A 13005-nucleotide genomic window follows, 5' to 3' on the forward strand; every position below is an offset into this window, starting at 1 on the left:
ACCAGTTTGGGGGCGTAACTGTAGATACCTGGGTGCAGCTTGACAGGCAGTATGTCCTCTTAATAAAGCAGCACAGTAGCTTCCTTATGAGAACTTAGAGAACTCCACCTCAGGCTGCTGACCTGGTACAAAAGGTGGTCTGGTTATCTGCTTGCTTGTTTATACTTTCTGGAGCTGGAGAGATCTTCAGCAGTTAACATGTACTGCTCTTCCTGATGACCTGAATTCAATTCTCAGCACCTACACAGAAGCTCACAACCAGCTGTGTGTAACTTCTACACCCGTTTATAGCCTCTGTGGGCACTGCACACATGAAGTAAACAGATGTTCATGAAGGTAGAACATATAAAATGAAAATTTAATTGTTTCTCTCTCTGTGTGTGTGTGTGTGCGTGTGTGTGTGCGTGTGTGTGTGTGTGTGTGTGTGTGTGTGTGTGTGTGTGTGAGAGAGAGAGAGAGAGAGAGAGAGAGAGAACCTGTGTGTGAGGGTCTACAGAAGACAATGGGGTGAGACCCACTGGAGCTGCATGATGTGGGTGCTGAGAACTGAACTTGGGTCCTAAGTCAAAGCCATATCTCCATATTATTTTACTTTTTAAAGATTTCCTTGCTGGGCCAAGGCAGGGGGTGCATGGGTTGTAAGAGGAAGCCTGGTAAGGTTGAGCTGTATCTGAAGCCCCGGGACCCAGAAGGGATGGATGGTTGGAATAGGAACTTAGTGTTCTCCTAGCACCAGGCCCCTGTCACGCAGCCACAGCCACCATAATGAGAATTGTGGCTGTCAGTCATGTAGGGGCAGCGCCCCCAAGCTCTCCACATGTAGATGAGGCACCCATAACATCTCAGACCCCAACCCACCCCAAAACTATGTAAGATCCTATCCAGAGAAATAAAGATGTGTGAGAAGTACTCAGTTGTCAGAGAGCATCTGTCACACAAGAGCTGTCATTGCCTGGGGAGACAACGAGCTCTGGAAGCCTTGTCACCAGGAGCTCCCCTGCACTCCACAAATAACTTACCGGGCAGTGGGACACAAGTTTATCGCAGCACTCAAGAAGCAGGGGCAGGTGGAGCTCTGCCGTGCTTGAGCTCAGCCTGGTCTACAGAATCGCAGTGCAGCCTGGGCTGCACAGAGAAACAAAATAACAACAGGAAAAAGGAAGGTAGGGGGAGAAAAGTAACAAATGACTCTTATTTTACTTACCCTATTATTTTCTATTGAGTATATGTACATTATATACCTCCCTGTGTGTTTGAAGTAATCTGAGTGTGCGTTAGATTAGATCTTAAGTGTTTATGCATTATGCAGATGATGATGACTGCAGCAGTCAGTTTGTACCGTGTGTTTAGGAGTTACCATGCTTGTTTGTTTTTTCTGTTTCAGAAAGATGGTGCGACAGACAGGACAGACATCTCGGAGTCTGGCCAAGACTAGTCTTATTTTGTTTGATGAATAGCCGTAGTTGGCCCGGAACTCGGTAGATCAGGCTATCTCAAGCTTGGAGTGACCTCCGGCCTCTTTTCTCCTTCAGGGCTGACGTGCCACTGTACCCAGTCCAAATAAAAGCTTAAAATATTTAATTCTTCTTCAACTTAGAATCTGAACATGAAGAATTTTTAATAAAAAATTTATTGTTAAAAATTGTTCAAAAAATTTTAAACAACAAATGATGTGCCTACTTTTATCACATTTTTGGGTTTTGTTTTTGTTTTATTAAAGTCAGGTTGTTACTATGTAGTCCTAGCTCGTTTGGGATTTACTGTATAGCCGAGGCTGGCCTCAAACTCATCTACCAAGTGCTGGGGTTAAAGGCATGTATTATCATTCCTGGCTCTGTGTGTGTGTGTGTGTGTGTGTGTGTGTGTGTGTGTGTGTGAGAGAGAGAGAGAGAGAGAGATGTATTTGTTTTGAGACCTAGTGTAGGCCAGCTGGGCCTCATACTCGACCCTTCGGCCTCAGCCTGAGGACTGGGGTTGCAGATGTGTGGTCACACATTGCTTACATCAGTTTCTTCAATATTTACTGAATGTTGTCTGATTGTCTTGTAGAATGGAGATGTATGCATTTCAATTCTTCACCCGCCTGTAGACGACCCACAGAGTGGAGAGCTGCCCTCTGAAAGGTGGAATCCTACGCAGAACGTTAGGTAAGCTGTCAGCTATGATGGTCACTCCCTGTGTCCTGTGTAGTGCTTTCCTTTACTCTTCGGATAGTTAGTCGGTTCATTTTTTGAAACAAGGTTTCTTTGTGTAGCCCTGTGGCTATTCTGGAACTCCATTTGTGGACCAGGTTGGCCTCGAACTCACAGAGATCCACCTGCCTCTTCCTCCTCAGTGCTGGGATTAAAGGTATGTGTCACCACCAACGTGGCTATTTTGAGACCTGCCTCAAATTCCTGGGTTCAAACCTCTTACCTCAACCTCCCAAATGCGCACTGAGTACAGATACCTGCTCCTTGAATCTTCTTTTGGATGTGTCTGGTGTGTCTCCTTCTATTTGAGCCTGTGAATAGAATCTTTCCTTTGATAGCTTTCTCTCTGGCTGGAGCATGAGGGTGTGCTGAAAGAGTTTTGGAGTGAAAGTGTAACCTGGTGTGGGCTAAGGAATGCTGCAAAATTCACACCACAGACCACACACAACAGAGTTATTGGAGAATAAGTGGGGGAATAAGTGGGAATAGGAGAAAGAACAGGCCGTGATAGCTTGGGTTTATTGGAGGGTATGGGGGCATGTCTGCAGCAGTGCTGACAGCAGGTGCACAGCATTGGACCTGATGGTCGAATGTAGGTGGTTCTTGGTTGACTGACACATGCATCTGCATCATTTTGAAGTGTTGGCTCCCTGAGCATGGTGGTTGGGACTCTGACTTCCCTGTCTACTTCTTCCTCTTATGTCTAAATGATTCCTCATTAGATCCCTTAACTTTTGTGTTTAAATAGTTTAATTTTTATTCCATATATATATATATATATATATGGAATATACATATAGACACACATGGATGGATGGATGGATGGATGGATGGATGGATGGATGGATGGATGTGGGAGTGGCATGTATACCAGAACTATGGAAATCAGTTCTCTCTTTCCATCATATGGATCCCAAGAACCCAGTTTTGTTCATCAGGTAGCAAGTTCCTTTTTTGCTCACCAAATTTGCCAGCCCCACCTGGGTGGTTTTGAGGAACTTAAGCTACCCTACTAGTTATGGTAGTTGATGAAGTAACAAATATACTTTTTGGACAGTGTGGTGGCACACACCTTTAACCCAGTGCTCTGGAGGTAGGGGCAGCTGGATCCCGCTGAGTTTGAGGTCATCTTGGTATATATAATACCTGTGTACCCAGCGCTATACAGTAAGACCAGGGTCTTGCTACATAGCTCTGGCTATCCTAGAACTTACTATGTAGACCAGACTGGCCTTTCAGTCTTAATTTTTAAACTCAGTACTTTTGTGCATTTAACCAAGGAATCCTTGTTTTTGCATTATGTCCTAGGAATACATCAACAACAATTGCCACATTGTGCTGTAGGAACTGTTAAAATGATACAGTTGCTTTAGCAGCATAAAGAGACACTATATATAATATGTCCACCATTTAAACTACTATATTTTGCCATGTGTTGCCCTGCTCTCCCAGTTAGAACTGGATTCTTTCCCTGGTGTCTTCTTTAAATATCTTTTTCATGTTGAAACATATAATGAGGACATTTTACCTGGGTATTACTGTCTGCCTTTTCAAAGAATCCCTTCTAATTAGCAGAGTCAGGGTAGAATATAAGCTACTGTCAGTGATAGCAGCACTGTGTGGAGTTTACTTCTGGCAAAAGAACCAGGTTATATTAAACCTACAAATCCCATCTACAAGTTTCTGTGCTAACAGTAAATGCTCTGAACTAGAATCATCTCTTTAGCCCCAGAACATATTTAAGAATTTCCTTTTTGTAATTCATTCTCTCTCTCTCTCTCTCTCTCTCTCTCTCTCTCTCTCTCTCTCTCTCTCTCACACACACACACACACACACACACACACGCACACACACCTCTGTCTCCTCAGAAAAGACCAGGCCTCCCAAAGACATGAGCGGATAACAAGCTATAAGAAGACGAGGCACAAACTCTCACACCAAACCAATAGGAGGAATACGGTCCCAAGAGCAGGCCAGAGAGTCAGAGTTACCTGACTCCCACTGTCAGGAAACCCACAAGAACTCCAAGCTGCATAGCCATAACATATGCAGAGGACCCAGCAGACACATACAGGCTTGTGATTGTCACTCCAGTCTCTTAGCCTCCGTGAGCCCTGCTTAGTTGATTCTATGAGCCATGTTCCCCTGGTGTCTCTGACCCCTCTTGCTCCCATAGTTCCTTCTCCCACACTTCCATGGGGCTCCCGAGGGGAGGAACCTGACAGAGACCTCCAACCCAGGCTCTTAATATTTAGCTGTGATCCTCTTCATCGCTCCCATCAGCCGCCAAGGAGCCTCTTTGATGGCAGTCAGGTGAGGCGTGGATCTGAGTGGAGAAGGATCCCATTAGGAATCCATTACTTGTTTTGTTTTCCTATCAGGTCTCTGGGCTGTCCAGGCAGTGTCAGGCATGGGCTTCCTCCTGTGGGGTGGACCTCAAAGAAGACCAGTCATTGGTTGGCCACTCCCAAAAGTTCTGTGCCACCCTTACCAGGAAAAACAAATTGTAGGTTGAAGGTTTTGTGGCTGGGTTGTTGTCTCAGGCCCACCACTGGAAGCCTTGGTTACACAAGATGTCTGGTTCAGGCTCTGTGTCCTCCTCTGTGTCCTCCACTGCTAGGAGTCTTCACTGGGGTCACCCTTGTGGGTTCCAGGGAGTTCCCACTATTCTAGGTTTCCACATCACCTCCAAATGCTCTCCAGTCCCAGCAATCTCTCCTTGTTCTCCTTCTATGCTCCCCCCCCCCCATCTATTTCCCTCCCTCACTGGCGAAATCTGTTCTATTTTTCCCTCCCAGGTTGCTCCATGCATCCCCTCTAGAGCCCGGCGTGTTACTTGGCTAGCCTCTCTGGGTCTGTAGGTGCAGTGCGTTTCCCCTAATGTTCATGGCTACTTAGAGCACATTCCATGCTTGTCTTGCTGGGTCTGGGCCGCCTCACTTGGATGATCTTCTCTAGTTCCATTCATTTCCTGCAAATTTCATGATGTCATTTTCTTGACAACTGAGATCATTTTCTTGACAGCTGAGTAGTACTCCATTGTCTAAATACAGCACACATTCTTTATCTGTTCCTCCATTCACAGACATTTAGGTCGTTTCAGGCTTCTGGCTATTATGAATAATTTTACTATGAACATAGTGGAGCAAGTGTCCTTGTGGTAGGATGGAGCCCCAAAAGTGGTATAGCTGGGTCTTGAGGTAGATCTATTCCCAGTTTTCTGAGGAACTACCATATTGATTTCCAAAGTGTTGCACAGGTTTACGCTCCCACCAGCAATGGAGGAGTGTTCCCTTGCTCCATATCCTCGCCAGCATGAGCTGTCACTTGGGTTTTTGATCTTGGCCCTTTTGACAGGTATAAGATGGAATCTCAGGGTCATTTTGATTTGCATTTCCCTGATGGCTAAGGATGTTGGGACATTTAAGGGCTTCTTAGCCATTTGAGAATTCTGTTTACATCTGTATTCCATAATTGGATAAATATGGTTTGTTGATACCTAGTTTCTTGAGTTCTTTATAGATTTTGGATATTGGCCCTATGTTGGATGTGGAGTTAGTGAAAATCTTTTCTATTTTGTGGACTGCCATTTTGTCCTATTGAGAGTGTTGATCTCAAAGCCTACACTACTGATTTCTGTCCAGGAAGTTGTCTTCTGAGCCAGGCTATTCCCACTTTCTCTTCTGTCAGGTTCAGTGTATCTGGCTTTATGTTGAAGTCTTTGATCCACTTAGACTTGAGTTTTGTACAGTATGATAGATAGGGATCTATTAGCATTCTTGTACAAGTAGAAATCTATTTAGAACAGCACCATTTGATTTATGAGTTTGGCTTTGTTGGATGAGTATTTTGTTTCTTGGTTTCCATTATTTGTGGCCTGTGTTGAGCTGGGGGGTCTCCACCAGAGTTTGGGGCTGGAGTTTTCCAGCCTCTGGTCCAGCATGGAGGCTCTGCCTGACTTGGCCTAAGACACAGTGAAAAAAAAATTTTTTTTTAATTAAAAAAAAAAGACATTTATGGGGCTCCAAAGGTCATGAGTTTAATTCTCAGCAACCATATGGTGGCTCACAACCATCTGTAATGGGATCTGATGCCCTCTTCTGGTGTGTCTGAAGACAGCTACATAACAACAAACAAGCAAACAAACAAATAAATCTTTAAAATCTTTAAAAAATGACACTGGGTATATTTAAGTGTCGTGGCCTGTAAGTGGAAGTATAAAGCCCTTTGGTGGGAGTTTTCCTCTGTCCTTTTCATCTCAGTGATCAAACTCAGATTTTCAGGCTTGGTGGCAAGCACCTTACCTGCTGGGCCATCTCACCAGCCCCTAAAAAACAAAATTGCAGAATCCATTTGTTTGTTTTGTTTTTCCTTCTTACTGTGGCCCAAAGATTTATTTCTTATATGTGAGTACACTGCGGCTGTCTTCAGACACCCCAGAGGAGGGCACTGGATCCCAGTACAGATGGCTGTGAGCCACCATGTGGTCGCTGGGATTTGACTCAGGACCTCTGGAAGAGCAGTCAGTGCTCTTAACCACTGAGCCATCTCTCCAGCCCCTAATCCATTTTTCATAAGACATCAAATATTATGTCTTCAAATTTGTATCAGAAACATTTTAAGGGAAAAAAGCTTAAAAACTGACTGTAATTTCCTAAAACCTGTACTTGGGGCCATTGTGGATGTGGTGTTAACAGTGCTTCGTCTCCCCTTTCCAGGACTATCCTGTTAAGTGTAATCTCACTGCTTAATGAGCCCAACACCTTTTCTCCAGCCAATGTGGACGCTTCAGTCATGTTCAGGAAATGGAGGGACAGCAAAGGCAAAGACAAGGAATATGCTGAGATCATTAGGTAAGGCAGACCATATGCATTCTGGAACTAAAGGATTAAATTCAAACTTCAATAATCTTTTTACTTTAAAACAATTTCTTAATTATATTTATGGAGTAGTAACCTAATAAATTTAGCTATTGAAAGAGAACCCCAAACAGAAACAAAACAATAAAAAATACAAAGAACTCACTGCACAGGATTGCATACTTTGTGGGTTTGTTTTGGCTGTTTGTCTTGTGTATATGGGGGGGGGGGGGGGGAAGTGCAGTTTAAAACAAGATTAGATCCAGAATAAACACAGAGATCCAGCCTCTGCCTCCCAAGCCCTAGGATTACAGTGCATGTCCCTGTGCCCTGCTTGGTTTTAGTGGTCAGCTGCTGAGGTAGGTGAATGGCTCTTATAAAGGAGTGAAGGTTTAGTTAGTGTAAAGTGTAGAGACCTATAGAAGCTACAGTAGCTAGAAAGGGATCAGTGTGCAAGGCTGGCAGCAGACTGAAGCTTCAGCAAAGCTGCATTCTTAGGTTTTCAGTTTCTCCAGTCTTACACCCCCCTATCTCAATGGCTTTGGTACTTTGGCAAGAAAGTTTTACACAGGGAACGTTTTGTCGCAGAGCTGTTACCTGCTGAGCAGCACAGGATAACAGGAAGGACTCAGGAAGGCAAGGTGCATTGTGATGGGGCAGGCAGTAGGTGTGAGGAGGATTATATGCAGGCTGTGGCTCTGCCCGAAGCTCCTGCCTGGCATTCTGCCTCTACCACCTCAAACAGGGAGATTTGGTGACCTGGGGGGAACCTAGCAGATGACAGGAAGAGAATCGGACAGAGTAACCAGCTTCATGTATTGAAGGCACTAAAAAGATGACGTTTGTTCCCCAGCACCCCTGCAGACTTGAAGCCACTCTTAAAAAGCATTCAGAACCCACATATAGAAAGCCAGTAGTACATATATGCCTCTGTAATCCCCAACCCTTAGCAAGAGGAGGGAGCCCAAGACAGGCCTTTGGGCTAGCTAACCTCATCTCTGCAGCAGCAGCAAACCACAGAGATCTCGCCTCAACAAGGCTGGAGTGTTAGAGCACAGACCCTATGACACGAAGGTACCTGATGGTAGAGCCGTGGTATGATTTAGAATCTGTTCTATGTGGAGGGTGAAATGTTAGTGACAGGGAATCTTGATTATGCTCAGTTATAAGACTGTCTTCAGAACAGCGCCTTAATCCGAGTACGATGGCTTTCCCGAATAATCCCAGCAGTAAGGAAACAAGGGCTGGAGGATGAGAGGTGAAGCCTCTCACAGAGACCTCTGTAAACTGTTCCTGTGTTATCTATCCTCTGTCCAGGAAACAGGTCTCAGCCACTAAAGCTGAAGCAGAGAAGGATGGAGTGAAGGTCCCCACAACCCTGGCAGAATACTGCATCAAAACTAAAGTGCCTTCCAATGACAACAGCTCAGATTTGCTTTATGACGACTTATATGACGACGACATTGATGATGAAGATGAGGAGGAAGAAGATGCCGACTGTTATGATGATGATGATTCTGGAAATGAGGAGTCGTGACGTGTTCCTTCAGTGCCCCTGTACTGCCCTGACGTCTCAGGCCAAAGGGAGGGAGCAAGTGGGGATCTACAGTGGCCACTCAGCAAACGCTCACTCATGGGGCGGGCGTGGTGGGGAAGCAAGCGCCCCGCTGAGTCCCCTTCGGATCTCAGTCTGCTCCTTCTTATGGACCTTACTGGAGAGGACGGTCCCTCCACAGAGTGTCTGAAGTCTTGCGTTCTTTCCCTTCCATCACTGTATTGATTCTTTTTTAAAAACAGCCACCACCCCTCAAACTCCCACCTCACCTCATCTCTGCAGAATGTTCACAGCAAAACACCTTTGTCTGTTTTTAGATTCTTGAAGAATTAATTAGTCTGTTCAAGACATTGTGTTTAAAGCTGGGAGCTCACTGGGAGGCCACAAGTGCTGCATATATTGGGTAGCAAAAGAAAATGGTAAAAAAGAAAAAAAAAAACCAACAAAACCTAAAAAAAAAAAAAAAAAAAGTCCACAAAACAAACGTTAAAAAAAAAAAAAAGCCAATTTGCCAAGGTTTAGCTGCTCCTTTACATAGTGCGTGTGCATTGTTCAGCCCCGTGGTGGTGAGTTTTGTTTCTTTTCCTTCCTAAGGCTGGGCTGCAGTGGGCATCAGGGACTTACTCTTGCTAAGTCTGATGAAATGTGCTGCCTCTGACACCATCCCACATGGAGGCTGCAGCTACTCTGAGGAGATACCAGATTTTGTTTTTTGGAATTGATTGGGATCTAAAGCCTGAAATAAATATTCATACTTTACATAGAACTGAGCACTTGGTTGCTATTTATTTTATTTTAAAGGTAGGGTAACTATTTTTCCACCAGAAAGTGGGGTCGGGGGAGGTTAGTGTGTGTGGATTTCTAGTTCTGAAAACACGGAAGTAAAGAACTATCCCAGTGTTGGTTGATGCCTCTGAGGGGAAGTGTGAGGAGCTGGTGGCTGCTGACGGGAGAAGGTGCATCCTAGGTACTCATGAGAGGTTTCTATTTAAGTAGCCACCTTTAATCACTCACTCAGTATTAGTCCTAGGTGCATGTGCTAAGATTTTGTTTTTTCTTGAGCTGCTTATCTTGGTAGCGATAATTGTGGATGTGTGCAAAGCAACTTAGGACTGGTTGTTTTCCTCCGTGGCTATGATCTGGACTTTTTCTCCTTTCGAGCAGGAATGGGTTTGTGGGGCTTCCTTCCCTGGCCTGCTTCCATGGCAGCTGACTAGAGGCACTGTTTCCCAGGTGTCAGTCACACCCTGCAAGACTGAGCTCCAGCACTTCAGCCCAGATTTGAGAGCGTTTTGTTTAGCAAACTAACCAGACTTCAAGAAGGATAGGGGTTAAGATTCTTGTGTGCCAGCCTCAGATCGCAGCTCAGAAAGAACCAAAGGGCAGGTGGGAACCAGGAAGGACTGATGGATCCTCTTGTTAACTAGACTACAACTATACTTCCTCCTTCCACACCATAGTTCCCTTTCCTTTCCAATCTCAGGGTTTTCATCCTCTCTTCACACCCCTGAAGGAATGCTATTTCTCAGCAGCTCCCTGGCTTCAAAAGTTCTGTCTGTTATTAAATGAGAATGTTTAGTAAATTTATCTCAACAGGGCCAGGGCTGTACCTGAGTCTCCCGATTCAGGAACACAGTAAAGAGATGCTTCCAGTTTGTGGCTCCCAGATAGCCTGCAGATCTACAGCCAAATCCTCTCTGATCTTCCTTCCCCAGCGCCCCGCCCTCAAAGTTCATAGCAGGTGTTTGGTCTTACTCTTTGGGCCTTTTGATGCTAAAGCACCTAAGTCCAGGCATGCTGGGCACTGAGGCACTGTGGAGGTGCCCTGCTGGCCTGTGGTGCATGTTGACTCCCGGAGCCAGAGAGGAAAGTGCACGTGGACCTCAGCCTTTGGTGGGCCAGATGCTGGCCCAGACTTAGGTCCTTGAAAACCTGTCCTGTGGGAAAAGTCTTGAGTGCATTAATGTTTCCTTTTGGGAGTAGATAGTTCCTGGGTGCACGTAGAAACTTTAAGCAGAGGTGTGCTGTTTACTTGGTGTGAGAACAGGATTCCTCTCGGATCTAATTAAGGCCTCATTGAATGAATGAATGAATGAATGCCCTTTATCATGATTCCATTGTTGCTCCTCTCGGTACCCTGCTTTCTCTTACCATTCCAGAATTCTATTAGTTACACTACTTTTGTAATCCCTTAACCCTCCTCTCCTGGCCACTATTTGCCGGTCCCTAATGTTTGATCCTGTCCATTGGAAGGGGAATTGCCCTCTCCCGAACCTTGATCAACAAGGTTTACATTTACTGAAAAGATTCAGATGCAATTTCAACTGAAACCAGCGGACATCCTGACTTTAATAGTTTTCTTAGTTAAAACTGTAGATTGGTTTTCAGTTTAACTTATGAAAGTTTATCTGATGCATTTTGTTGGCTTCCCCTTTAGTGGTTTGTCTTTCTGCCCATCTGTCTAATAAAAATGTGAAATAAAAAAATACCTGCATTGCTCCATCCCCTTGTTAAAAAAAAATGCATCTCGTCACCTTTATAATTCTCAGGTCTCTGCTAAAAAGTTAAAACCACTCTCTGGGCTCCACTGATCTTTTCTTAGAAAATACCTTCAAGCTATACTTTTCAGATAGTGTTAAGGGCAAGGACACTTTTAACTTGCCTGAAGGGTCTTCCCACCTTGGGCCAACAGTTGTGTTCACCTTGTGTTATAGTCAAGAGCAGTCTGCACACATTGACGAACGCAGAGGAGGGAGCAGGGACGACACCAGGAGGCCCTTTCAGTTAGATGCTTCTCTTTTCAACTATGGGCCAAAAGTTTTGTGTGTCTGATGGCTTGACTACTATCAGTGTTGCATGTCATGATCCCCAAACCTCCCCCAAACTTGAGACCATTAATCAAAAATCTGCTTTTAAAAGAGGGATCCACATGTAGACATGGCCAGTCTAAACCCAGGAATCCCCTGTGTACTTAAGGAGCCCACCTACAGCATTCTCAGTAGGGTACACTCCTCTTTCCTCATTAGCCGGTCTGAAACAGTAGAGCCAGGGGCTGGGGTACTGGTTCCTGCCTACCCCAACCTCTGACTTAACCAACAGTCATAGGCAGTGGTGGGATAGGTGACTGTCAGCGGGGGATAGGCCTGGCAGCTCGCTCGCTCGCTCACTCTCGCTCGGCTTCTCTCCAGACTAGCCAGTTGGACAGCACTGTCCTGGCACTCCTGTTCTCTGGGCCATATAAAGGTGGCCAGACAAGGCACATGAACTTGACCAGGCACAGCTTAGGCCCCGAAGGAGGAAGGAAACAGCAGTTGAAGTGACTATCCCTGTGAGGTAGTGCCTCTCCCAAGCCATCTGCCTTAGCCAAAACAAAGAGACCCAGAATGCTCTCAGAATTTTATTAGGTGGAGTTTGGGCGAGAGAAAACCCTGAAACAGTTGTCCACCTCGTTCAGGACAACTGGTATAGAGGAGCCTTTTTTTTTTTTTTTTTTGGAGACGGGCTTTCACTGAGATGGAAGCAGGTTTTTGATTTCTTTATAAGGGAGCTGACTGGCTGAACATCTCTGAGACCTAGTTCAGATTTTTTTTTAAATGGTTGGTCAGAAAAGACAAGTCCCCAGAGTAGGACCAGACCCAAAGCAGAAGCCCCTGCTGTGCGAAGACATACAGGCACCAGGCTTATGCTGGGCAGGGGTCATTTCTATTTCCAGATTAAGATTTGTTGGACGGTGGACCGTGACAAATGACAAAAGGAACAGTTTTCCAAAAACAAGTATGAAGTAATTACAGAGGGAAAAACATAATGGTTCACAGGGAATAAGTCGTGATTCTTCATTGGTACTGACCCGGTCCCAAACCACCAGTCCTTCAGAGGCACACCCAGCAGCCCACTGGGCTGGGGCCACACGGAAGGTCTGAAGGCAGAGGATTGGGGTGGGGCCTACTTGGCTCTAGTCAGGGTGTCCAGACCGGGAGAGCACACTCTATGCTCCCCAGAGCCACAGCCCAGCTCCTCCAGGCTTTTATCACATTTACAAATACATACATAAATACATTACATACAACAGTGGGTCTGGGAGGCAGGCTTCCCACAGAGGCTCAGCTGACAGTCATGTCTCAGAATTCTAGGAAGGGCACCAGGCTCCCAGAAATGTGCTCCATGTGTTCTCTCCTGCCCAGAGTGTGCCCTGCCCAAGAGCCCACCCTCTCCTTTCCGGGGTCTAGTTTGTCCAGTATGGAGAGTTGCCATAGGTGGGTTTGGAGGCTTGAGACTTGGGCTGCAAGGAGCTGGGCTGGCTGCGCTGACCAGAGCCACTCTGAGGAGGAAGAAGAGAAAAGGCTATAAAAGGCTGGAACAAAACCCAAGGTCCAAAGTGGGGAGGCCACCTCCATCGCT

The 13005-nt window shown here is 45.6% G+C and overlaps 2 protein-coding genes across 2 annotated transcripts in view; one reads left to right on the top strand and one right to left on the bottom strand.

The window, feature by feature from the left end:
• Ube2r2 (ubiquitin conjugating enzyme E2 R2) overlaps nt 1-9377 on the top strand; it is a 54601-nt gene extending 45224 nt beyond the window's left edge. Inside the window, exons 3-5 of the mRNA XM_052176265.1 lie at nt 2050-2147; nt 6912-7046; nt 8370-9377. Of these exons, the coding sequence (XP_052032225.1) occupies nt 2050-2147; nt 6912-7046; nt 8370-8589 (453 nt within the window). The 3' untranslated portion in view covers nt 8590-9377. The remainder of the gene's footprint in view (nt 1-2049; nt 2148-6911; nt 7047-8369) is intronic.
• A 2614-nt stretch (nt 9378-11991) lies between these two features.
• Ubap2 (ubiquitin associated protein 2) overlaps nt 11992-13005 on the bottom strand; it is an 84850-nt gene continuing 83836 nt past the window's right edge. Inside the window, exon 29 of the mRNA XM_052176266.1 lies at nt 11992-12925. Within this exon, the coding sequence (XP_052032226.1) occupies nt 12830-12925 (96 nt within the window). The 3' untranslated portion in view covers nt 11992-12829. The remainder of the gene's footprint in view (nt 12926-13005) is intronic.

Source organism: Apodemus sylvaticus, chromosome 3, assembly GCF_947179515.1.
Source record: "Apodemus sylvaticus chromosome 3, mApoSyl1.1, whole genome shotgun sequence".
In the NCBI taxonomy this organism is placed as follows: domain Eukaryota; kingdom Metazoa; phylum Chordata; class Mammalia; order Rodentia; family Muridae; genus Apodemus; species Apodemus sylvaticus.